The sequence below is a fragment of the Palaemon carinicauda genome, chromosome 27 (genome assembly GCF_036898095.1).
Source record: "Palaemon carinicauda isolate YSFRI2023 chromosome 27, ASM3689809v2, whole genome shotgun sequence".
NCBI lineage: Eukaryota > Metazoa > Arthropoda > Malacostraca > Decapoda > Palaemonidae > Palaemon > Palaemon carinicauda.
The window spans coordinates 33,819,763-33,846,080 of record NC_090751.1 but is presented as its reverse complement, the minus strand read 5'-3'; the positions used below and the strand labels follow the sequence as shown (position 1 = coordinate 33,846,080).

The window sequence follows — 26,318 nt, the reverse complement described above, 5'->3', positions numbered from 1 at the left end:
CCATAATCCCATAACCTTTTTAACCTTTCTCTTGAATACTTTTATTGTTGTTTTGGGTTGTACGGTCGGCTAAGAAGCCTTCCGCATCCTAGTTGATTTGGCGGGTGGTCAATTCTTTCTTGAGAAGCGCCTAGGTTAGAGGTTGTGATGAGGTCCTTTAGTATGGGTTGCAGCCCTTTATACTTCAGCACCTAAGAGTCGTTCAGCATCCTAAGAGGACCGCTGCGCTCAGTAAGGAAGACGTACTTATTAAAGGCAGAGTAATGGTTCAAGTCGACTTCCTTACCAGGTACTTATCGATTTTATTTGTTATTTTGAATAACTAATAAAAATGAAATACGGGATACTTAGCTTCTTGATTAACATGTATACTGGTTTTCACCCACCTCCCTGGGTGTGAATCAGCTACATGATCATCGGGTAAGATTAATATTGAAAAATGTTATTTTCATTAGTAAAATAAATTTTTGAATATACTTACCCGATGATCATGATTTAATTGACCCACCCTTCCTCCCCATAGAGAACCAGTGGACCGAGGAAAAAATTGAGGTGGTGTTGACAAGAAGTACTGGAGTACCTGACCACAGATGGCGCTGGTGAGTACACCCCCCTCCTGTATAGCGATCGCTGGCGTATCCCGTCCGTAGAATTCTGTCGGGCAACGGAGTTGACAGCTACATGATCATCGGGTAAGTATATTCAAAAATTTATTTTACTAATGAAAATAACATGATTCATTATAACAAATGTGCCCTTGTCTAATAAAGCAAGATGTGTTAAGAAATTTGGATGTATGATGAGAAGGAAAGAGGAATACTTAATCAGTAATATGATATATATGTAAATAGCAGGATGAAGGCCCAGAAAATCATGTTAGCCTATGTAAAATATTGTTATATACATCAGACTTTGACCTGCTAATAAGATGTAATTTCCCTGTGATATTTGTAATATGTTATTTCAGTTGTCCATGTTATATCCATTTTGTTTTCATGGTCAGCAGGTGAGAGACGTGGAGTTGGAGGGATATTCTTTGATGATTTAGAAGGAGAAAATGCTGATGATGTATTTGCTTTTGTGAAAGACTGTGCTGAATCAGTTGTACCTTCTTACATTCCAATTGGTAAGTGTTTATGAGCAAAACATGTTGTGAGCATTATATTTAAGGTATGAGCATTTAGTGAAGTACATTTTTATACATAATACTCATAATACTTTAACCTTACCTGCTATGCAAGACCATTATAGATTTTGGAGACTCAAAATGTTAGGATTATAGTCTGTATGCTTGATGCAGTCTCCTTTGGGTTTTTACTCATTGCTGTCATTGGTCATCCCCATTCTTGTCTTATACAGTATTGTTGTTCCATATTCATTTAAATTTTGGGGGACCTGGGTCTCTTGAATAGTCCAAGTTTGTATCAACAAGAAGAAATCAGACCTAACATGAGCTAGGATGCAGTTTAAATAAGGCTAAAGATGGACACAAGAACTGTTGTACTTAAACTATTGCAAACAAATGGACTAATTTCAGTACCTCATATGTATTTCTTTAAGACTCGGAAACCCATTTATAATTTCTTGCCTACAGTTGAGAGGTGCAATTGTTATAGAAATACCCTTAAGTTTTTCATGTATCCATCTAGCTTCAATTGTATTGCATAAATTTGATTGTGAAATATTTGAGAGAACATAATTGTTCCGAAACTACAAACCTTACGCTATTTATCAGGGATTATCTTTCAGCGAAGCTGGAAGACTAGTTATTAAGGGGCCCAGCTGGAATGCCAATATATGGTGTATAGGAAGAAAAACACAAAATCCTAAAATAATTCACTGACCTTCGTATGGCAATGGAGAATGAATTTACAAAATATTTTGTCAAAATTCCTCTTGCTTTTATAGTTACAGAGTAATTAGTAAAAGTAGCTCTATAAACTAAAAAAAATTTCCCTACAAAAAAATTCAGCATTTCTTCTGTTATCGTAAATTTTGATAATTATTACATGTTAATGTAAAAAAAATTATGAACACTGGCATTTGTATAGCTTCCATGAGTCACAAGATGATGTATTACACGGTAAATTACACCTTTCGCCCTTCACTCCTACCACAAACTTCAGAAAGAATACATGTCTTGAGTTTCACCTCTGACATTGACTCATATTTACATTTGTTTTCTTGTTTTCTGCAAGAATTTTATCCTTTCAAAGAGAAAAAAGCAATTTCAATATCTTGCTAACATAAGGAATACAGAGAGAGAGAGAGAGAGAGAGAGAGAGAGAGAGAGAGAGAGAGAGAGAGAGAGAGAGAGAGAGAGCCTTGCCTGACAATAGCCAAGAGAAGCAAGATATTGAGCAAAAGGATCTTACTTTATGAATACATTATGATAAATAACTTTGTTTTCGTTTATCAATATCCAAAATGAAACATAAAACTCATAATAATCAGGATTTATTAATATTGTCTTTATAAAAATACAAAGAAAAACTTTGAACGCTCTCTGACATTCACTCGTTTTTACGTTTGTTTTTCTCGTTTTTGGCAAGAATTTTATCATTTCAAAGAGGAAAAGACAATTTCAACATCTTGCTAACATTAGGAAGAAGAAAATTCGCTCGAAAATCGCTCTATTAACGGGTTTTGAGAAAAGTGAAAAATCTATTTTTGAGTGAGATAGCCATGTCCTGATGGAAGGTTCGTTTAGGTAGCTTTCTAAGGGATATTTGCTACGGTGATACTCCCAGAGAATTAGCCGTAGGTCTCCAGAATTCTAACTCCTGGCGCGAGTATCCTTAATGTATCTTTAAGAATATCGCATAATATCAGGGAACGTATTTTTTGATACGACACATAGCAATCTTCACCCCGAATAGATTTAACTCTTTGAAGGGGAAGAGTGGCGAACGAAAGGGGAGCCGTTATCAAGGGACCCGGTGGACCTCCTCTCCGTACTACAACGGCCCATCATTCCTACTTTCATTTCAGCTGGAATAGCCGTAGATAGAGTAGTTTCGGGTGGGGTCATATAAGAAAGAAGGGTGGGTCCATCAGGATGACATGGCTATCTCACCCAAAAATAGATTTTTCACTATGCTTAAAATCCTTTTTTTTTGGCTCGGCCATGTCGTCCTGATGGAAGCTTACCAGAGAATTAACTTGAAAGTACTTTATCTGTGGGTTTATATAAGTGCCTTTACTTTGAATGAGTTCCTTATATGGTCTACTAGACCTGTATATATGACTTTACTGTACCGTTATTTGTCATATCCACCAAGCTTGGAAATAGCTTAGGGCTTCCTGCCCCCTGCAGGGAAAGTGTCGACTTCGACTATAAAGATTCAAAGTTTGTATCTCCATAAGGAAGCAAGGGAAACTTTCTAGAAATTACCTTTTCGTACTTTGGACATTGGTACTATCAAGATTTCTATTTAAGGAAAATAGAATAAACTCTGGACTCTTATTTGGTATACTGAGGGATAAAAGAAGATGCAGATACATATTTCTTTTTTATTTTCATAAGCAAAATAAATATCAACGTATACATCATAAGTAGGAATCTAACCTTGCATATATAGACATCATGGTTATATATATTTCTGACTTGAAAGGGAAGAATATACATATATGAATTCATTATAAAAATGCCACTCAAATGAATGGGAAGCTAAACCTGTCCAGTTTCACTCAGATGTTGGATATGCTTCAACACTGTGTTCAAATGTTCACACGGCACTGGTGTTATTGGTTAGATTCTGCACCTGTATGGAACAGTTTATTAATCACCATAGTGAGTTTCACTCGAAGGTAATAATACCTATGCACCCGATACACTGTTGAGTCCCAAAACAGTCCACTGTTCATTACAGCACTAGACGACATGTTTTATGACACTACCTGCTGCCACCACAAAGTGTTTTATCTCGTGCACTTGCTTCGCATAATGTTGATAGAAGACTCTGGATGATTTCCACCACGTATATGAGTGGAGCCTCTCAAAGTCCATGTGTTGAAAGAAATTCTGTGAAGAAACAACTTTCCTTGGATCGTGACCTGCGGATGTGCTGTCAGGATCCGCTCTGCGAATAAAGTAGGTGAGTTTCGCTCTCAGTTGTCTTAGGGATAAGTTTGATCCTGAAGTTTCGCCTCGGAAGAGCTGTCCCTCCTTGAAGTCTGAAGTTCTTTGAAGATAGAACCTTGAGAGACACTACTGGTCATACAGAGACATCTTCCTTCAGAGGGCAGATTCTCCAAGGACCCCACCTTTTGGTGGGCAGCTCGTTTTTGGCGAGAAAGGTAGGATCAGGGAAGGGATTCAGTTCTCCTTTTCTGTGAACTGAATATGGCCTTCATTTCTGGATAAGGCCACTATTTCGCTAACTCTAGCCCCTGAGGCCATAGCAAACAGAAGTATAACTTTCTGTATTTGATCCTTTAGGGTGTAATCCTCATTGTTCATATTTGAAGCATAGTGCAAGACTTTGTTCAATGACCACGTTATGGGCTTTAGAGAGGTTGCCGGCTTGAGTCTAGTGCATGCTTTTGGTATCTTATTGAAGATTTCACCTGAGAGGTCTAGTCAAAGCCAACTTACACGCAGTTATTGTGGTGGAAGCCAGGCCTTGGTCGTGTAGGTGAATGAAGAAAGAAAGACTGAAGTCTATTGATTTTCTGTTGGTTTCCTTGCTTTCACAAAGGAAACCTCCTTCTTCCAAGATGATTCATATTGTCTCCGAGTTTAACTTGACTTGTATTCTCCGATGAAGTCGATTTTGTCCTTTGAGATCCCAAACCTTTTCTTCGTTGCTAGGGCGAGAAAATCATGAGATGTTGGTTCTCAAGGATGAAGCGTAGACAGTCAACTTGTGAACCAGTTGGGATAAAACTGGGTTCGGCAGAGGAAACAGCTTCAGCTTCAATTCTAGAACTAGAGGGAACCAATTGCTTCTGGGCCATTTGGGGGCCACTACTGCAGCTGTTCCTCTGAAAGATCTTAGCTTGTCGAGGACTTTTAGCAGGAGATTGGTTGGTGGGAACAGGTAGTTCCGATTCCATCTGTTCCAGTCGAGAGACATGGCGTCTATCGCTTCTGCTTGAGAGTCCTCGTAAGGGGCTACATAACGAGGTAGTTTCTTGTTGTCGCTCGTTGCAAAGAGGTCGATCTGCAGTTCCGGGACTTTTTCCGAGATGAAGGAGAATGAGTCTGCATCTAGGGACCATTCTGACTGTATAGGCTTTCGCCTGGATAGAGCATCCGCTGTCACATTGCGGAACCCTTGAAGGTGAACTGCTGATAGGTGCCATCTTTTCTTCCTTGCCAGGTAGAAGATGGCTAGCATCACATGATAGATGTGAGATGATCTCGAGCCTTGTCGATTTAGACATTTTACTATCACTTCTTTGTCCAGGACCAGTCTGATGTGGACTGCTCTGCAAGGGGATAGTTTCTTCAACGTTAGGAAGACTGCCATAGCCTCCAATATGTTGATGTGAAAGGTTTTGAACTGGTGCGACCAATTCCCCTGCACTTTCCTTTCTTGCGAATGGCCTCCCCATCCTTCTAGGGAGGCGTCTGTGTATCACTACTGATGGTTGTGGTGGTTTCAAGGGAATTGTCCGTGCTAGGCTCTTTGCTGTTGACCACGGCCTTAATAGCGCGCGCAATCGGGTCGGCGTCAACCTTAATTGATCTCTTTGAGCGTTTTATGCATATCTTCTCCAGACTCCTGATGCATCCTTTAATCGTGCTTTTAGCACCGGGTCTGTCACTGCTGCAAACTGGAGAGAGCCCAATACTCTTTCCTGTTGGCATCTTGAAATCCTCTTGTGTTGGATTAGTCTCTTGACAGCTCCCACTATCTCTCTCCTCTTCTTTAGTGGAATGGAGAGATGGTGTGACTGTAAGTTCCAATGGATTCCTAGCCATTGAAACTTCTGAGCTGGAGAAAGGCGAGACTTCTTGCGGTTGATCTTGAAGCCTAGGTGCTCCAGGAACTGGATCACCTTTCCGGCCACTTGCAGACAAGTAGTCTTGGATGCTGCCCACACCAACCAATCGTCCAGGTATGCTACTACCTGAATACCTTCGGAGTGTAATTGTTGGACGATTGTATCCGCTAGCTTTGTGAATATCCTTGGGGCTATGTTTAGCCCAAAGGGCATGGCTGTGAAGACATATTTTGTCTTCTGTATTCTGAATCCTAGGTAGGAGGAGAGGGGGTGACTGACTGGTAGGTGCCAGTAAGCATTTGTCAGGTCTATTGAGACTGTGTACGCCCCTTTTGGTAGAAGGGTCCTTATGTGTTGCAAGGTAAGCATCCGGAACTTCTTGTTGTTGATGAACTTGTTGAGTTGAGACAAGTCTTGAATGACTCTGAGTTTGTCCGAGTCTTTCTTGGGAGCACAGAACAGCATTCCCTGGAATCTGATGGACTTCATTTTCCTTATTACCTTCTTGTTCAAGAGTTCTGAGGTATATTCTTCCAACAAGGGGGTGGAGTGCTGGAAGAATTCTGAAAAGGGGGTGGAATTTTGTTCCATTTCCATCCGAATCCATTCATGATTAGGCTGTGGGCCCAGGGATCGAAGGTCCAACGATCCCGAAAGTGGAAGAGTCTGCCTCCTACCTGGAACCTCTCATTGCTTAGAGGTTCCTGCGGACTTGCTTCCGTGACTGCGTCCTCCTCTACCCCTTGAGGGGTTTCTTGAGGAGCCTCTTTTTGGGCCTCTACCTTTGTAGGGCCGATAGGTAGTCGTGTGCCTCTCAAAACCTGGGTTGAAAGCAGGTGATTGGGCCACCAGCTGCTGAGGGACCATCTGGAAGGTGGTTTGCGGCTGGGTTACCATTTGAGGCACTGTGGCCATGGTCATGGCCGGAAGTTGTGCAGGTCTATGTGGTTTCTTTGCCTTTTTGTTCTTAGGCAAGGGACCACTGTCTAAGGATGATTTCCTTTTAGAATACATTCCCCACTTGTGGAGAAGGTTCCTATTCTGTGGCAGCTTTGGCAATGACTTCTTTTACCACATCTTGTGGGAAAAGGTCTTTGTCCCAGATGCATGATGAGATCAGCTTCCTGGGTTCATGTTTTACCGTTGCTGCGGCAAACATATGCTCTCTACAGGTCATCCTTGACCTGACGAAGGCGTATAGGTCCTTCACGAGGGTAGGCTACCCATGTGGGACTTGGCCAAGACCATGTACATGTCTGGGGCATTGGTTAGACCTGCACACAATTCCAGGCAGTTCTGATGAGACAAGGAAGCGGCAAGTCTTTCCTTCGTCTCCTGTTCCCTTCCCAAAAGATGGTCTGGGAACTTTGGAAGGTTCTCATTGAACTGCTGGCCTGCTATCTCCGGATCCAACTTCGAGACGGAGAAGGTTAGATGTACTTCTTTCCACTTCTCCTCGCAGGTAGCCATGGCTAGAGATAATGGTTTACATTCCTCTAGAACTGGGCAAGGTTTGCCCTTTTCGACTGCTTTCATAACACAGTCAAGGGCTTTCACCGAAAAAGGGAAAGCTCTGGAGGAAGGAGCAATGAAGGTTGGGTGCCTCTTGCTCAATGCCGAGACTTTGGAGTTGGTTTATCCGGCACCTTTCAGGGTCTTGGTTAGGATGGCTTGTGCCTTGTCATGTTCAAAGACAATGACTTCCTTGGGTACCGTCTCCTCGCGGGATGCAGGTTCATCTCGCAGTCTCACATATCAATCTGGGTATGCTGAAAAGTTGGACCAGAATTGAAGATCTTCAAGGGGTTTGGCCCCCAACTTTTCGGAGATATAAAGCTTCCCATTCATAATGGGCATGTGCTCCGTATACCTCCAGGGGTTGGTTTCGGAGCAGTGAGGGAGGTGAGATACTCTAAGGGGCTTAGCAGAGCCCCTGGAAGCACCAGGGCGTTTCCCTTCCTTTACCTCTCTTTGTCTTTTTGAGATCTTGCTTTATCTCTTCTTGTTCCTTCTGGAACACTGCCAACATCTGCTGGATCAACTCTTAAGAGTGCTTCGCTCCTGTCAACCTGTGTAGTTGGTTGGGGTGTTGGGGCTGAAGAGGTTGACGGCATAGGTTGATATGCCGTCACAGTGAACTGGGGGTCCTCAGTCACTGTCGAAACTGATCCTTCTTCCCCCGTGGGTGGCTGAACCACCTCTTCTTCAGGGCCTTCTTGCAGTAGGTCCTGTTTGTGTCGGTGGACACCACTGACATCCGTTCTTGGTGGATGTCCATGCCTTCCAGTGCCTTGTTGATGTCCACGTCCATTTTCAGCTGAATGAAGGGAGGCTGGACTTGTTCCTGGGGCACTACCACACTAGGGTGAGCCTTAGGGAACAGAAGGCACCTAATAGATTTGTTAGGTAGGTAAGGTTCCGTAGACTTCAAGGTCCCGTAGACTTCTTCTGGAACCCTCTTACCCACCTTCGAAGGGTTTCCCTTGCTGTATCTCTTGACTCCGTGGTGTCAGGGATTTCGTCTCCAAAGCCATTGGTTAGCAAGGTCGAGCAGTTGGAGCAACCCTTCAGGTCTCATTACATCAGTCGATCCAGATAAGATGCAGCAGGGGCCATGAGACCTGCATATCATATGCCCATAAGAGTCCCTACTCTTGTGGTTGCAGAACACGACTACACATGTCACCTTTAGCTCCTCCTGTAAAGGAAAAAAGGTGAAATGAGTATACAGTTGCTTATATCGTTGATATAAAGGCATACTTTTAATAGTAGTACTTACTATTATATTTAATAGCTTAGGATAGTAAGTTAGAAAGGAAATAGGAAAGACACATATCTGTGTTTCCTCTCCCAGGCAATCGCTGAGACCTCCGTCAATATTGATATTTAGATTCCTTATAAGGGAAAATACAGGATGGAATGACTCACGTACGTATAGCCGGAATTAGTGATTATTTATACTAACTTCTCTACCTGTAAAATATTAATACTGAACGGTGTTCCATAAGTGTCCCGATAATCAAAGGATTCATCAGGGTGTTGAGGGAATACTTCAACCTCAACATGATATGCGGTCCCAACAATAGACTGTGATAGGATACACAGAGTATGTTAGAAATACTTATACTACTGTATTGTTATATACTGTAGTTTTACCAACTACTATATCGTTATATACTGTAGTTTTGTCAACTACTGTACTGTTGTATACTGTAGTTTTACCCACTACTGTATTGTTGTATACTGTAGTATTACTAACTACTGTATTGTTTTATACTGTAGTTTTACCGGTATACTACCGGGGTTAGGCTAGTGCCTGGCGGCACTAACTGATAGAGAGAGAGAGAGAGAATGGAAAGGAGGGTTTCCTATTATTTTGGTTTAGCACAATAAATGGAAGTGTAGGAGGGCTACTGCCGCCCACTGTCTCCTTGCCAGAATGAGAGTTCTAATGGAAGGGGAGGAATGCATCTGATTCTAGCTTCCATCCAACCACAACTTTTGCCGCCGGCTGTACTGCCGGTTGCAAGGTTTGTTGATGGCAGGCCAAGAGAGGACTGAAGAATTCTCAACAGTATACAGTAATGGGTTTCCCACCGGCAGCCGTCAGGGCCGGCTCAGTCTTTCCCCCCGGGGCATTCACTTCCGGTGAAGGAAGGACATAAGGAGGAAGTGGCCGAGGCGGCAACCTAACCGCCGCTGGTAGGGTCCCAGCCGGCAACATAGTCAACCCGGCAAGCCGGGATGACTGTCTGAATACCGGCGAAAGAATGTTGTGACGGCTAGGCCGACACTAAAGGGCAGAGAAGGGAGTGAAAAGGGTCTTAAAGTTTACAGGGAAGAAAGGCGGCGGCAGGCATGCCGCCTACTTTCGGCTGAAAACTAAGGAAGCATGGCTTCCTGTGCCGACGTCGTCGTGGGCGGCAGAGGAACAAAGATTCCCCTGTCGGCGACATTGTCGGTGGCAAGACGTAGTCTTATGGTATACAGGGGAGAAAGGCGGCGGCAGGTATGCCGTCTACTTTCGGCTGTAAACTAAGGAAGCATGGCTTCCTGTGCCAACGCCGTCGTGGATGTCAGAGGAACAAAGATTCCCCTGTCGGCGACATTGTCGGCTGCAAGACCATACAATACACCCTGAGCTACCGTCTTACTTCAAAGCTGGGATACTTGGCGGCAAAGAAGGTAGACGGTATATGACTATCTAAGTCAAGCCGTAGTTTACTACTCGCAGCAATGACGAAAGACAGAGGTTGCTGCTTGTAATGTCGGCGCTCAGGGAGGGAATAAGGGTTTAGCCTCTTTTCTCTATAAGAGAAAAGTATCGAACCATATCCATAAATTCTAGGGGACATCTATCCCCATCCGAATTAATAGGGAACGATACGGTGAGGGTAAACAAGGGGAATTACTTTACTAACGTATACATTATGAGTTAAGCTAGCCTAACTCTGGTGGGGGCCGCGGCCAAGTATGATACCACCGGGGTCCCCATGGTATACGAAAGTAATGTTACATATCGGAAGTTATAATGTATGCGAAATCTTCACTAGTATAATTTGCCTAACTAGCTAAAAAGTTTTCTTTATAGCTAAATACCGGGAGTGTCGCACTACTGACTAAATAAAAACACATTATGACGTGCGACAGCGGTCTCAAAATTGCTGCCTCCGGTGTCGGCTACGCTCAACTTAACACACTTAAATTATACGAATTTAACTGTGAGACGGGAGCTTATAATTAAACACAGGAAAGATTAGATACTCAACTTTCCAGAGGCTGAAGATGCTGGAGAAAGCATTATAATATTCCAAAATCAGTAACAAACACCGAGAGAAGTGTGGGAGCGCACTTATCTTAAATGCTACAGATTAAAGGAAATGGGCCATTGTAGTACGGAGAGGAGTTCCACCGGGTACCTTGATAACGGCTCCCCTTTTGTTCGCTACTCTTCCCGCTCAAAGAGTTAAATCTATTCGGGGTGAAGATTGCTATGTGTCGTATCAAAAAATTAGTCCCCTGATATTATGCGATATCCTTAAAGATATATTAAGGATACTCGCGCCAGGAGTTAGAATTCTGGAGACCTACGGTTAAATTCTCTGGGAGTATCACTGTATCAATATCCCTTAGAAAGCTACCAAAAGAACCTTCCATCAGGACGACATGGCCGAGCCCAAAAAAGAGGCTAATATCATTATAGCACACACACACACACACACAGAGAGAGAGAGAGAGAGAGAGAGAGAGAGAGAGAGAGAGAGAGAGAGAGAGAGAGATGAGAGAGAGAGAGAGAGAGAGAGAGAGAGAGAGAGAGAGAGAGAGAGAGAGAGAGAGAGAGAGAGAGAGAGAGAGAGAGAGGAGAGAGAGAGAGAGAGAGAGAGGAGAGAGGAGATGAGAGAGAGAGGAGAGAGAGAGAGTGAGAGAGAGAGAGAGAGAGAGAGTGAGAGAGAGAGAGAGAGAGAGGAGAGAGAGGAGGAGAGAGAGAGAGAGAGGAGAGAGGAAGAGAGAGAGAGTGAGAGAGAGAGAAGAGAGAGAGAGAGAGAATATGCCCGTATCTCAAAACTATACTTATTGAACTTCAAATTCTATCTTTTCCCTTAATTTTAAAGATATAACATTTAAATTTGGTGTACAGTAGAACTTAGAAAGACATTATAAAACAATCAAATGTTGCCCCTTTTTTTTAAATTTTTTCTTCATATTTTTTTCTTAATTTCTATCTCTGATTTTTAGAGTTTATATTTTTTCACCATAATGAAAAAAGTTCATATATAGCAAAATTACTTTTAGGGAAAAAAAAAAAAAAAACTGATTTTGTTGGAGGTCTACATCACTTCTTAATAATTATCAAGGGAGAAGATAGAATTTGAAAAACACTAATTTTCAGGATAATTCGCCCTTGATGTCGCAAAACCGAATGTCAGAGGCAAAAATCCTATGCCATTTGGAGATGTCCTATGTCACCTTATTAAGTGGTATGAATGTCAGTCTATCCTTAAAAAAGGGCACTAGTCGGTCAGCCCCCCTTAAGTAATGCCTATAGTGCACCATGTAAGATGCACTGATGGCACTACTACCCCCAAAGGGATATTTGTAACATTAATCTCTGAAACTTAAGAGAAAGTTTCACACCAGAATAGCAACTTGAAGAACTGTGCTGCAAGCTTTTGCTAATTCATTTGGGCAAAAACTATAGTAATACAAAGCTATGTTGTCAACAGACTAGACGCACAAAATGGGATGCTCTTGCCCACCTGAAACTCCACTATCTTTGAGGCCCATTTTCAGTTAGCAGAAACTTTTTGAATGGAAAATGTAGTGCTAAGGATTTGTGCATACCATGATTGTGATATAATTGTAATTAGTTGGTATGTTGTGAAACAAAGTAAGTATTTGTGTCAAGTTTTTATTGTCCATTTGGAGGTTACCATTGCTCAGTTGTAAAATTATTTAGACAGAAGGTCCACCTTAATACTTGTTTTGATTTTTTTTATAGCTTTATCCTATTTTTTGAAAATCAAATCAGAACTATTCTTGTTAGGATTGTTTTACCATACTAGATAATAAGAAAAAGTAGCCTACTCATTTCGTTAAAAGGGAAAATATTTGTGTTGTATATTTATTGACTTGAGGTACTTTTTTTTTTTACAGTAAAAAAGCATAAAAATGATGCTGTGTCTGAAGAAGAACGACGTTGGCAGCTATTAAGACGTGGTCGTTATGTAGAATTTAATTTGGTGTACGATCGAGGGACCAAGTTTGGTTTTGCCACACCTAATGCTCGTATAGAGAGTATACTAATGTCTCTTCCCCTTCATGCAGTAAGTAATTAGTATGCAAATTTAGCACTTGTTATTTATAGGGTCTAAAAAAAAAGACCACTTAAATTTTGGTAGGCAAGTTGATGACAGCAAGTTGGGTGTTTTTCAAGGAAAGTAAATCCGTGTTAAAATGCTTTTATTTTCTTACTGTTTATTACTGTATTTGTTAATGTTATTGTCCTTGTGGGAAGATAAAATAGTTTGTCTTTTGTTATATTTCAAATGCCTTGGAAATTTATTCTGATTTTTTTGTGTTCATGAAATAGTTTAAGCTCAAGTGGATTGCATATGAAGTGTTTATAAGCCAGGAGTTCCTTTGGTCATAGATGGGTTTTATATCCCAAATTCCACCAATTCAAATCTATATATGCATGTGCAGGACTACTGGCTGCCTGCCATTTTCTGGTTTTCGATTAAACCGGAACTGGAGTGTCTTATTTTTTTTTCTATAACAAAATAGCTAATCATAAGAAATTATTTTGTATGAAATAATATTTAAGTGACTAGAAGTGTTAAAAAAGATCTTTACAATTAATTTAAAAAAAAAATGGGTCTCCAAAAGATTGTATTGTATTCAATATGAAGCTAGTATAAAGGCATAAATTACTGGATCCATGATTGCTGGAGCATTAAAGGAAATTCAGACACTAATAAAGCTTCCTATGCTGCATCTGCTATTACCCATCTTCTTTCCACCTTTTTATTACCACTGTATAGCATGATCAGCTGCCTCAGTTAACTCTCTCCATTTATTTCTATTCCTTGTATCCTCTTCCCCCAGTCCCCCCACCTCTATCCCTCCTCACCACATCCATCCATCTGATCTGCTGATGCCCCACACTCCTTCTCCCTATCACTGGCATGTTCTTATCTCTCTTGTTTCACCTCTTCCCTTCTTAATATACTTATCTATATTAGTGATTTTTTATTATAATATCCATCATCCATATTACTGAATAGTAGCATTAAAGGAATAAAGAATCTTTGTTTCGACACTAAATACAAACCCAGCGCTATTTATAGGATATTACTTTTGGCGAAGCTGGAACACAATCTGTAAGACTTTTAGCGAGGGATAACCACCCTAGCAGGGGGTGCTGGGAGGGTAGCCTGCTACCCTGCTCACACTCTCACACCTGGGTTGTGTTATCACTTTTGTTTTTGGCTCAATGGAGAACGGACGTTGTCGCTCTCCGCTTGCCCTCTTGACTTGCCATTTGGACTGTGTTGCTTTTCCTGCTTTTCCGTCGAGACGAACCCGCATTCTTTGTGTTCGTTCTGGTGAGGGCAGCTCTGTGACCCTGACAACACCTATCCTGAATGCCAGGAGTGGTCTGTCTCCCAGTTGGAGAGATTTGGGTGGCGGCGGAAGGACCCCCTGATCTCTTCCGGAAGCTCCTGCTCGATCTGTCTTCTCTTGGGAATGGTCGAACAGGAGCGTAGACCAATTAACACTAAGTGAACCTTGGGATTCAAGAGACAGGCCTACTTCCGCTAGAGAAGCAGTCATGCCCCTTTCATCGGGTGCAACTTTCTCATTCTCTAATGTTTTACAGGTTTGGGCATTGCTGGGAATGACCGGTCCCTCGTTGAAGGTGTCGTTGTTAGAACTTCTTCAACTTGGCGTTGAGAGTAAGCTGACACTTCCGAAGTTGAGGCCCCTTCACTGATGAGTACAGAGGGTCTCTCTCTTTACCATCGCTTGCAGCTGCGGCCATTACCAAAGACTCTGCTCTCCCCCATGCTGAGCTGACTTCCTTCGGGGGAGGAGCAAAGTCCGAGGCAGGTTTCTCCTGAGGGTAGTCACCTCTCTTGTTTGCAAGTGAGGCCCTCCCAAGAGACTCCGTTCCTGAGGCCTTCTAGACGTTATCTTGTTTCCCAGCTGATGCCCCTCCCTTTGGGGTAGGTCTCCCCTGCTGAGGAACCTCGCTGCCGACGACGAGTCTTCTCTCTTCCTCCTCACCGGCACTCCGTTTAGGATGGAAGCCCTCTCCATCACAAGGATCGTCACTCTTCCTTGTCAAGGGAGCGTAGTCCTCGCCTCCCCTCCAGAGGATCACCTTCTCCATCTACCAGGAGACATCTCTTCAACTCCCCCTAAGGATCAACGATCTTCACAGTCTCCTTTTGGACGTTAGCCTTCAGCATCTCCTCACTCACCAGCTGCTCATCCATCGCCTCCTAATGACCATCACTCTTCTTCTTGCGATAGTCATTTTTTTTCCTATGATCGTCATTTGTCACCATTATGCCTCTTCTTGTCACTCAACTACTCTACACATTTCGCCAGCTTGTGATCGTCCCCTTTAAATTCTTCATCAGTCAGTGCTTGCTCATCACTTGCTATCTCCTCAGTATTTGCCAGTGACTCGTTTGCCAGCCTTACGGTGTTCATCATTCTCTAGTTGATTGTCATTTGCCAACTGCTCATTGTTCACCAGTTTGCAAGCATTCACCTCCTCGCCGTGCACCAGCTTCTCATCGTTCACCAACTCCTCGACCTTCACGTGCCGGCTCGCAAGCGCTGATCCCAGCTCTGGATAGTCACTTGCCAACTCATGATCGTCACTTCCCTGTTCTAAACCCTTACAGGTCACCTCGTGATCGTTTCTTGCCAGCTCATGATCATTACCTCTCTTTGTGGGAGCACCTCTCACCAGCTTGGGCTCATCCCTTGCATTCTCGTGACCATCATTCCCCAGATACTGTCCTCTGTTGCTCTATTAGGGACTCTTCTCCGGTCCATGACCACCGACCAACTCGTGATTGCCGAAGAGACGACATCCGTTGTTCTTCTTTTGAGAGCTGGCCTCTCCCTCATTATCAATCTCCGCTTCAACAAGCTGAGCCTTCGAAACATTCCAGGTACAGTCCTGACCTTACAAGTCCTAGGGAGACACATTTTCCCAGGACTAGTCCAGTTTCTTCATCTTTTACAGGTCATGCCAAAGAGACTCCTCACTCCTTCGTCCCTACGAAGACCATCCTCTTCCAGTAGAGTCCTAGCACGGCGGACGCCCAGTTCCATTCCTGACCAAGAGGGAATCTTCCAGGGTCCAGCAACCTTCCACTTCCAAGGCATCATGCTCTTTCAAGCCAGATGTAGAGGCCATTCTGGTGCCAATTATACCAGGTAAGAGACCAGATTCTCTTACTTTTCATGTTCCAAGACTACGAAGTCCTAGGAGACGATCTCCATCGTCCAGCCTTCCTAAGGAGCTTCCAGTCTTCCTTGCATTGGGGAAAGAACCCTTGCGGTTCGATGCTCTGGTCAAGGCAATGCGTCAAGCTGTCTCTGGGGTGCTTCCTGCAGACCAGACAGTAGCTAGCACACCAAGAACCCCTTTGGAGAAGTCAGTTCCCCCAACTCAGCTTCCCCCCATCTGACCCCGATGGAAAGCCTGGAGGCCAGCCCAGCAAAGACCCCAATCTTCCAAGATGATTGTCTGGCCCATTAAGAAGAAACAGGGATCAGCTGAGAGGGATGCGAACAACCAGCAAGACTTCTCTGAGAAGCATTTGACACCGGCTATGATGACAAAGAAGAAGAGGATGATGAAACATCCTCCTCCTCCTCCAGGAAACACCCACCATACTCGAACGAGCCGAGGATCTCAATCTCCTACCCTCTTAACGAGAGAATGCCTTGTCGAAATCATCGTGCTTCAACAGGAAATACTGTTTTCATGTTGAAGCATTGAGACATGCAAGAGGGCTCTCGAGCTTGGGGAAATTGCTCTCCCAATTCGAATCTAAATTTCTCTCGTCTATTTTTTCCTCTGAATATCACTTTGACCTTCTCCTAATTTTATAAACTCTCTTTTGTCTTACTGTCCCAACTTTGAGTAATATTTCCCTTATTATATATATATATATATATGTATATACAGTCGGCTCTCGTTTATCGCGGGTTCTTGCTTCACAGCTTCAGTTTTTTGCGCATAAGAACAACGCAATACCTATCAAATAAAAATTCTCATAATCGCTAGAAAATTCATGCTGCCCGATGATATCAAATATCCCACGCTCCTTTACACTGGGAATGCTTTGCGCTACTACCTCTCTCTCCACCCAGCTGATCCTAGCTGTCTCTGTTCAGTGTACAGTCATACCTCTCTTTGCGAAAGAATCTGCTTACAAAATTTTCACAGTGCAAAACGAGATGCGAATATTTTTATGACTGACTTTGCGAAAAATGTTTCATGTTAAGAAAAGAGATTTGCCAGCCAGGCCGAGAATGAAATAGTCACCCATTAAAAAAGTTGAAGAAATTGGGTTTACTAAATGGAAAATGTAGCTGTAGTCTATAGTAAGGATAACTATAATCGTACAGTACATATGGTACAGTATATTTTGTATATGTACAATATTATACCTTTTATATTGTATTATTTTCCATTTATCATTACATTATGTTCTAATAACTACTTAATTTACAGGTATTAACAGTTAGTTTAGGTTATTGATTGGTTCAAATGTATTTGGCGGTACAGTATTTCATTGTGGTTATACTGTGGCTTTATCATAAGATCTAATGTGGTGTTTTGTAGGGTTTGGAAAGAATTAGGCGATTTAGATATGAAATGTGACTCACAACACGAAAATATCATATTACGAAAGCCACTCCAAAACGAACTAGTTTCGTGTTGTAATGCATTACTGTACAGTGATACCTCGGTACTCGACCATAATCCGTTCGAGATCCGTGTTCGACCTCCGATTTGTTCGAGTACCGAATTTTTTTTCCCCATAAGAAATAATGGTATATATTCTATTCCGTTCCCAAGCACTCGAACAGGCCCAAAATATTAATAAAACGTGTACCTAAACAACAATAATTATCTAAATGTGTATGAAATTGGTCAGAAAATCCTATAAAACAATTTTAAACCATTTACTGTACTAAAATAAAACAATTTTAAACCATTTTCTGTACTGTAGTGAACATACCTTTGAGCAGCGGTTCGATGGCATACAGGGATGGATGTGGAGAGGATGGAAGGGGGAGGTTACTGCTTGGAAGGAGAGTCCCCTTCCATGATGTGGCGGGGTAGTTCTCCTTCAGGAGTTGTTTCTCTCTCCAATGAAAGGGTGGGCAGATCTATTTCAGGGGTTTCTTCTCTTCTTTGTCTCTTCTTTGGAGGAGAAACAGGCTTTGATGTAGCAGCTTTCTTTTCTTTTGTGAAAAACTGGTCTATTGTTAATTGTTTCTTCCTCCTCTGCAGTATTCTTCGAAAATGATACATGACACTATCATTAAACATATGCACTGCCCGGTTTGCTACTGCAATTTCTGGGTGGTATTTTTCAGCAAAAGCCTGCACATCTGCCCACTTGGAACAAATTTCATTGATGAGAGAACTTGGAACATCCTCCCTTACCTCATCCTCTTCTGAAGATTCCTGCTCCACAATCAGATCCTGCTGCTGTTGTTGTTGCAGGTGCAACAATTCCTCCACAGTCAACTCGGTAGAATGGCTTTCTACAAGCTCATCAATATCATCCTTGTCGACCTCAAGCCCCAAACTCCTGCCCATGACAACAATTTCCTCAACGACATCAGTGTCATCAGAAATTACAGGGGTAGCAGTGCTTGGACCCGCCTCTGGTTGGAAACCTTCAAACTCCCTCTCTGTGACACATGATGGCCACAGCTTACGCCAGGCAGAGTTCAATGTCCTATAGGTCACACCTCGCCAAGCTTGGTCAATCATGTTAACAGAGTTGAGGATGCTGAAGTGTTCCTTCCAGAATTCCTTTAGGGTCAACTTCGTGTCACTGGTCACTTCAAAACACTTTCTGAAAAGGGCCTTGGTATAGAGTTTTTTGAAGTTTGAAATGACCTGTTGGTCCATGGGCTGGAGTATGGGAGTAGTATTGGGGGGCAAGAATTTGATTTTGATAAAGCTGTATTCTTCTTTCAAGTCATCCTCGAGACCTGGAGGATGTGCAGGAGCATTGTCCATAACCAGAAGACATTTCATTGGCAAGCTCTTTTCAATGAGGTAAGCCTTAACCTGGGGGGCAAACACTTCGTTTATCCACTCAGTAAAGAATTGTCTTGTGACCCAAGATTTAGTGTTCGAGCGCCACATAACTGGTAGTGCACTTTTACAAATATTATTTCGTTTGAACACCCGGGGGTTGTCCGAGTGGTACACTAACAAGGGTTTGATCTTGCAATCGCCACTTGCATTTGCACACAGCAACAATGTTAGCCTATCTTTCATTGGCTTGTGACCTGGCATCTTCGTCTCGTCCTTGGTAATGTACGTATTGGCTGGCATTTTCTTCCAAAATAACCCAGTCTCATCACAATTAAAGACTTGTTGTGCGATCAAATTTTGTTCATTTATGTACCGATCGAATTCCCCCACGTATTTATCGGCTGCAATTTGATCCGAACTAGCTGCCTCCCCATGCCTAGTAACACGATGAATACCTGTTCTATTACGAAACTTTTCAAACCAACCCCTGCTCGCTTTAAATGTAAATGAATCACTTTCACTGGTACTCGGACTTTTCTTCACTAATTCTTCATAGATATGCAACGCTTTTTCACAAATGAACGCTTCACTAACACTTTCCCCGGCCAACTGTTTTTCTTTAATAAATATTAAAAGCAACTTTTCCATCTCCTCAATCACTTGTGGCCTTTGCTTAGTTACCGCCGTAACTCCCGTTGCAACATTCGCCTTCTTAATCATTTCTTTATGCTTTAAAAACGTAGAAATGGTCGACTTCGCCATTCCGTATTCTACCGCTAAATCGGACACTCGTACACCATTCTCATATTTCGCTATAATTTCCTTCTTCAACTCGATCGTTGTTCGCACTGTTTTCCTCTTCTCCTTCCCCTTAACACTCATTACTTTCTTGGGACTCATTATGAAAGCTAAAAAAGCAATTAAAAGCACTGAAAATCACTAAATCACAACGAATGCTGATCGCGCGTTGTCTGAGTGACGCTCTCGAGAGAACTGATGCTTCCCGAACAAGCGAGAGTGGCCGAGATGGCGCGATCATCACAAAGCCCATGCGGTCGTCACGTGTTCGGCTGGTCGAGTACCGAATTTTTGGTCGAGCACCGCAGCAAAAATTTCTCGAAAATTTTGGTCGAACTCCGAATTGTTCGAGTATAGAGTCGTTCGACTACCGAGGTATCACTGTATATCTTTTTACTGTGGTAAACTGGATTTATTTTTATTAAACTGGTGTTTCATTTAACTGTATCCAATAATATTGCATGTAATATTCACATTTTAGTATCGTAATTATAATTAAAAACATAGCGTTTTATAGTGTGATGCATTGTTTACATTCAAATCAGCTGATCAACCCTGAGTAGTCCACCGTCAACCTCAATTTTCAGATCAAATAACTCTCTTATTATTAAGGCATGCTATTGAAAAATATGAGAGAGAGAGAGAGAGAGAGAGAGAGAGAGAGAGAGAGAGAGAGAGAGAGAGAGAGAGAGAGAGAGAGAGAGAGAGAGAGAGAGATATTTTCACTTTAGCACAATACTGTACTGTAACCTTACTGTACATAGTGTACATGTGTACAAATGTACTGTGCACTCTACATATGATTATAAACTGTGGTAGAAACCAAATTAAAACTATTAGGCAGTATTTACTGTGTTAATCATCAGCTCAGACACCTGCTCGTGGCCAGGGGCAGTGACTTTTTAGGTTAGGAGTAAGTCCACCCTAGTGTAGTATTTATTCGCGAAAATTCACTTATCGTGCCTGTGTCTGTAACCTATCGCGAAGAACGAGGCTTGACTGTACTATAAATAGTGTATGGTTTGTATTTAGTGTTGGAACAAATGACAAATTTATAATTAATTTGTGTTTTTCCTAACGATACAAACCTGTAGCTATTTATACAGATTGGCCCATGATCACCTGTCCCCTGAGAAGTCCTTCTGCAAGCAAAAGGGGTAACACAACCCAGGTGTTTGAGTGAGCCCCATCCCCCTGCTAACTAGCGGGTGGGTGGTTATCCCTCGCTAAAAGTTTTATGGCTCGTCTCCCACCTTCGCTGAAAATGATATCCCTATAAATAGCTACAGGTTTGTATCGGTAGTAAAAATAGAAAATTATTTACAAATTTGTCATATTAATAACATTAAAGAGGTATTTCCCCACTGATTTTACAGATTATTTAGTAAAACTGAAAATAAAAAGAATGTAAATTCATTTAATGAGACCACTGAGTCTAATTTCTATAGGAGCTGTCCAAAGGATTGTGTTTTTGAAGAGGACAATTAGAACCAGGTAAATATTAGACTGGGAGATGGGAAGAGATTAAAGGGGTGCAATGAAAAGTAAAAGACAGGAAGCAGTGCAGCCTGGGCTGATGAAAAGAATATTTAGTGATGTACCATCTACAATATGTTTTACACAAAGAAAATTAAAAATACGCTACACTACTGTCGTACCCATTAACGAGGTTACTGGCGTCAAAACATAGCCATCTAGATCTGTAGTACTTCATTATTTTAACAGTAATTTAATTTTTCCAGAGGTGGGAGTACATGCACAAACCAGAGCCAGGCAGTCCAGAATACAAATTGACGGAGGTTTTAAAAAACCCTAAAGATTGGATTTGAGAAAACAAAATTGAATTTTACATGACATCTTTTTTTTAATTAATACAGGTTAGATGAGGTAGGTATTAGTGTATGTGGCATTGGATTGTGCAATTTGTATTTAGTGTACTGGAAGTGATAGCCATTTGTGATTGTAGATAGAAAAAAAATATTTTTTGTGAGATGGAGGTTATGTTTGAGGGGAACAAAGTTCGGTACTGTATTATTTAGATAAACATTTGTTGTATTTATTCATATAAAAATACAAACTATCGTCCTTTAATATGAGTATGATTTTTACTTTGATGGAAATGGCTGTTTAACATTTAACAAGGTACAATGGTAGTAATTACTGGTGGGTGCAGAATAAGTTCCACCCATCCGACTGTCAGCTCAACTGTGACTTTTGATTTCATCTGCAAGATGTACAGATGTAATCTTGTAACTGCTATAATTTTGGCTGTTTTAATAGTTTTCTGTTAGAAAAAAAGGGATAAATGTGCAGACAGACATTTGTGTTTCAGGAATAGATTATAGGAAGAAGACAAGGATATGCAGTTATTTTCCATATAAACTGTTAATCTGTGAAAGGTCTGTGCAAATCTACTGTTACCTACATTATCCTTGTTCCTGTTGGACAGCATTTCTGTTGCTGTCATTCCCTCACTAGTGACATCACTGGGTTTTGCTACTGCTGAGTGTTTACGGGGGAGGGGCACCTCCCTTTTTCTGCCACTGCAGTGTCTCCTCAATCCCCGGGGAGTCTTATAAAAGTCTTAATACTGCTTGTGTTGTCTATGTTGCTTTGAAGAGACCCATGTAGCCTATTCTCCCATTAGTGTCATCATTGGCTTGCACTACCTCGTTGAAGGCAAACTTCTAGTCCTCTTCCTTCGCCTGATTTTTGTTAGATTCTTCTGAAGCTGCTACTTTCACTGTAGAAGAAGAAATAAAAGATATCATTGAAGAATTCCGGGAAGACCAATTGGTAGGAGTTGCATACACATAGGCTCTGAATGATTCTCTCCTAGTGTCCGTGGGAGAGACAGTACTATACTGAGATCCAACCCAGTCCATGGCTCAGGAGTAGGTTTGAATGGTCTTTCTTTCCGGGAACTAGTACCCCATGGGGATGTCGCTTAATTCCTCAGGTCGTCTTTCAAGCTACCTTCCTTTACCCTTGACCATGTATCAGAAAGGATTTGACCCCTAGACTACGCACAAGGCTTGGCATCCAGCACAACTCTAACCACATGTCCTTCTCTATCTTTTCCTTACAAGCAGGATGCAGGATAACTGTCCCTCCTCTGTCCTTTGAAGATGTGACAACACTTCTTAAAAATCTCATTCCCTCTTGCAGAGCAGGAAAGACTTTCCCACACTGAAAGGGTAAAGATAAAGATATCCAGGAACATCCCTTCTGACTATTGTATCTTCAGTCATGCTAATCCAAGAAGATTCCAGTTTGAACACATGAAGTGAGGGATAACAGATCTACCGTAACTTTTAGGGAGAACCTGTCAACAGCATTATTACTGAGGTTAAAAGTCTGGTACAACAGACAAACTTCGCTGCCCACGGAAGTTTATCCACAGATCCCTAGATAACATTATGCTTGGTCGTGCGATAGCTACTCGGTTACAGTAATCGTGTTGCAAACCTAGCTCCCTGATGGGTCTGTAGCATCTTGTCTTAAGATAGTGATAGCGACATAATCTAGAATGGCAGATAAAATGTCGAATCGTTCTCTTCCTTTTTCCCCTTTACATTATTGGGGAGAAGCAATCACTCTTTATATGCTGGATTGGACAATCAGTTTGGCAAGCCTCGCGACTGAGTAAATTTTCTTGACCAGCAAGTTTTTTTTTTTTTTTTCTTATTGAAGTACAGTATCTCCTCCATCCTTATAGACGAGGGGGAGAATGGATGAAATGTATGCAACACATATTTTTACAGACATAGGTTCTTCCACCACTGCTTACCAATCTCTGGGTAGGGACCTAGCTTAACACTTGTCATAACTTCATGCTTATATTGTTAGGAAGTTGACAAACCTAAGACATTAAAGTTACACTGCCCACCTCAACCCTTCCCCATGTCCTAGGTTAAGGTAAAAGGGAAGGTTAATCTACTTGGCGTTTGGGTGGGGCCTACCTGCCACTCGTCGGCTACCACTGTACTATCTCAATAAAGTTTAAATGACTGTTCCAGTTTTTGCTGGTCACACTTCTATTAAAGGTCTTGAGATTTGTATAATTAAATAAATACAAATTACTTTTGAAATTCGTGATTCTTCCTAACTATACAAACCTGAATCCTTTAAGTTGCACTTCCTTCTTCAACCACTGCGCAATTTTCGCTCCTAAGGTCAAAATTGGTTGCAGAGCTGAATATGAGGTAGTTACGGCTTACCTTCTACCTGCCAGTAATTTCTGCTACCTCGTTAAAAGTTAAACGGCTGTTTCCAACTAAGCTGAAATCATAATCTTATTAAAGGACTTGGGTTTGTATAGTTAGGAAAAATACAAATTACTCAAAACAAATTTGTAATTTCTGTTGATACTACAAGGTTTTGTGCTATGTACTTAGTAAAACATTATTTTCTATACATATCTAAGAACTGATATTAGGTTTCTGCGCAGTTTCCAAATAATTTTAAGAGTACAAAAAATAGATAGGGTCACGAATATACCATACTGCTTATTTTTCATTATAGCGTGTGTAAATTTTATTAACTACGCTCTCTTTGTTTAATTTATAGCTTTTCTTTTCTATGATATAACTACTAGAGGGAGTTCCAAAATCATTGGATTATAATGAAACATACTCCTTTACATCAAAGTGTACTTATACTGTACTTATATCTGGAATACAAAACATTTTGTATTGACCCTAGCATAACAGGATTATTTTGCAGGGAATTATATACTGTTTAAGGAGAGTAATATTAAGAAACTATCTTTGCAAGTTTTAATTTTATGTAAATATCTGTACACTGTATGTTTTCTTTTTTTGTTATTCACTACAATGGTTATGGGTTTAAAGCAAATTTATCATAGAAAACTTTTAACCACAACATTCATTTGTCCCAAAAGGGGGAATATTTTAACTACAGTAAAACCTTGCAAATTTGGATTACTGTGTAAGAGACTCGGGCTAATCCAACTTAAAGAAAAATCAGACAGCAAATTTACATAATGTTGACTATAAATATGAAGAAACAGGTGAAAACTGTTTTACACACAATTCTATAATGTAATACGATGACTTCATTATTTTTAATCATATAGAATAAAAATTTTTGTTTTTGATACCATGACCTTCATCATTGAGCCAGTGGATAAAGAATAGCAAATAGTACAGAATACAGTGATTTAAAAACCACATTACTGCAATCAAATTGCAGTCATTGGATAGAAATGCATACAGTGGACAGCTCGAGTTGCCCAGGAGTCTTTAACTCCCTCCCCCCACACAGATACCGACATTCATTTGACCTGGTGATGTTTACAATTTAGGGAGGGTTTTATTTACTTAGAGAGTTTTCTGACTTAACGGGGGCTTATTCTTTCCAACCGGGGAAGGGTTGTGACTTTGCGAGGTCTTATTTATACCAATTAGGTCAGATACATCAAACTTAGAAAAGCCTTATTTTAAAAATTTGTAACATACCTCAAAACTATTAACGTCTGTTAGATAGATATTACTGTATAGTACTGAACTTCCTGATCATACATGAAAAAAATCTGGAAAATGTCAATACATGTACTGTATAAGGAAATGGACAATGATAAATTTCTTGAATTGAAGATATTCTATGATTTATGTTGATACACTGTAATTTTGTCATGCATATACCTTTCTAATAATAGGTGCTCAATAATTAGCAGTTTTGTAGTAAATAGTTGACATGTTCAATGTCCTTTCAAAAGTAATGAATGTAAATTATGATTTTTTATTAATGATAATCTGGAAAAAGTGTTCAGCTTATTATAGCAAATTCAAGATTTACTTGTTTCATTTTGAGTTATTTAGGTACTTATAATCAATAAGTGTTTGTTCCGTAACCGAAATACAAACCACGCTATTTACAAAGGGTATTACTTTTAGCGTAGCTGAAATGGCGAGCCATTAGAATTTAACGAGGGTGTATTACCCCCGCGCTAGTTAGCGGGGGGGGTAGGGGAGTGGTAGCTAGCTACCCCTCCTCCCCCTCACACACAGGTGAATACTCACTTTCACTTTTGGCTCGGACTGTGACAGACGTCTCTGTCTTGGTCCTCGCTTGGCAGCCATTGTCTGTTTTGTCTTTACTTAATCGCTTACTTTTCTTTTACTCAATATATATGTAAACATGTTTTCATGTTTGTATATATATTTGAGTATAGAAATAAGTAAGTTTCCTTTTCAGATGTGTGTGTGTAGTGTACGATATCTACGTGGAGGCCTCGGCAGTTAGGCCACCACGGCCTAATTTTATGGGTTGCGATCGAGTTTGACTTCGGTCTTTCTCTCTCTCTCTCTCTTGAGGTCGTTCACCCTTTTACTATGTTTTACTACGCCCTTGTAGCTTCCTTCCCGTGTGGGTGGGGTTGCTACGCCGTACATTTTGTCTCAATTAGTTTATGAATCTAATTGTAGTTGTTAATTTTTCAGCTTGTAGAACGATTCCTTTCGGGGTTTTCGTTTTTTTCTTTAGTGTTCATTCATTTTTAAATTACATAATTACATAGTTACATAATTATAATTGTTATAATTCTGTTTTGGTTACAGCTCTCCTTCCGCGAGTGTAAGTGGTTGTGAGGGCACGTGCCTATTGTGTAATTCTTGTTCCTTTTCCTCGGGATTCCTCTTCGGAGCCTTCCCGGGGGAATGAATGTGTACTAATATTATTTGTTTTATTTTTTACAGTTACCGATCTAGTTCGTTTCTGTAATATAGCAACGGTG

The 26,318-nt window shown here is 41.2% G+C and overlaps 1 protein-coding gene across 2 annotated transcripts in view; it reads left to right on the top strand.

Moving 5' to 3' along the window:
• The window catches only part of Coprox (oxygen-dependent coproporphyrinogen-III oxidase), an 85,134-nt gene extending 59,715 nt beyond the window's left edge, over window positions 1–25,419 (top strand). For both annotated transcript variants that reach the window (XM_068350999.1, XM_068350998.1), the window contains exons 7-9: window positions 1,007–1,126; window positions 12,607–12,776; window positions 21,304–25,419. In XM_068350999.1, coding sequence (XP_068207100.1) covers window positions 1,007–1,126; window positions 12,607–12,776; window positions 21,304–21,390 — 377 coding nt within the window. In that variant the 3' untranslated portion in view covers window positions 21,391–25,419. The remainder of the gene's footprint in view (window positions 1–1,006; window positions 1,127–12,606; window positions 12,777–21,303) is intronic.
• Window positions 25,420–26,318: the final 899 nt, after the last annotated feature.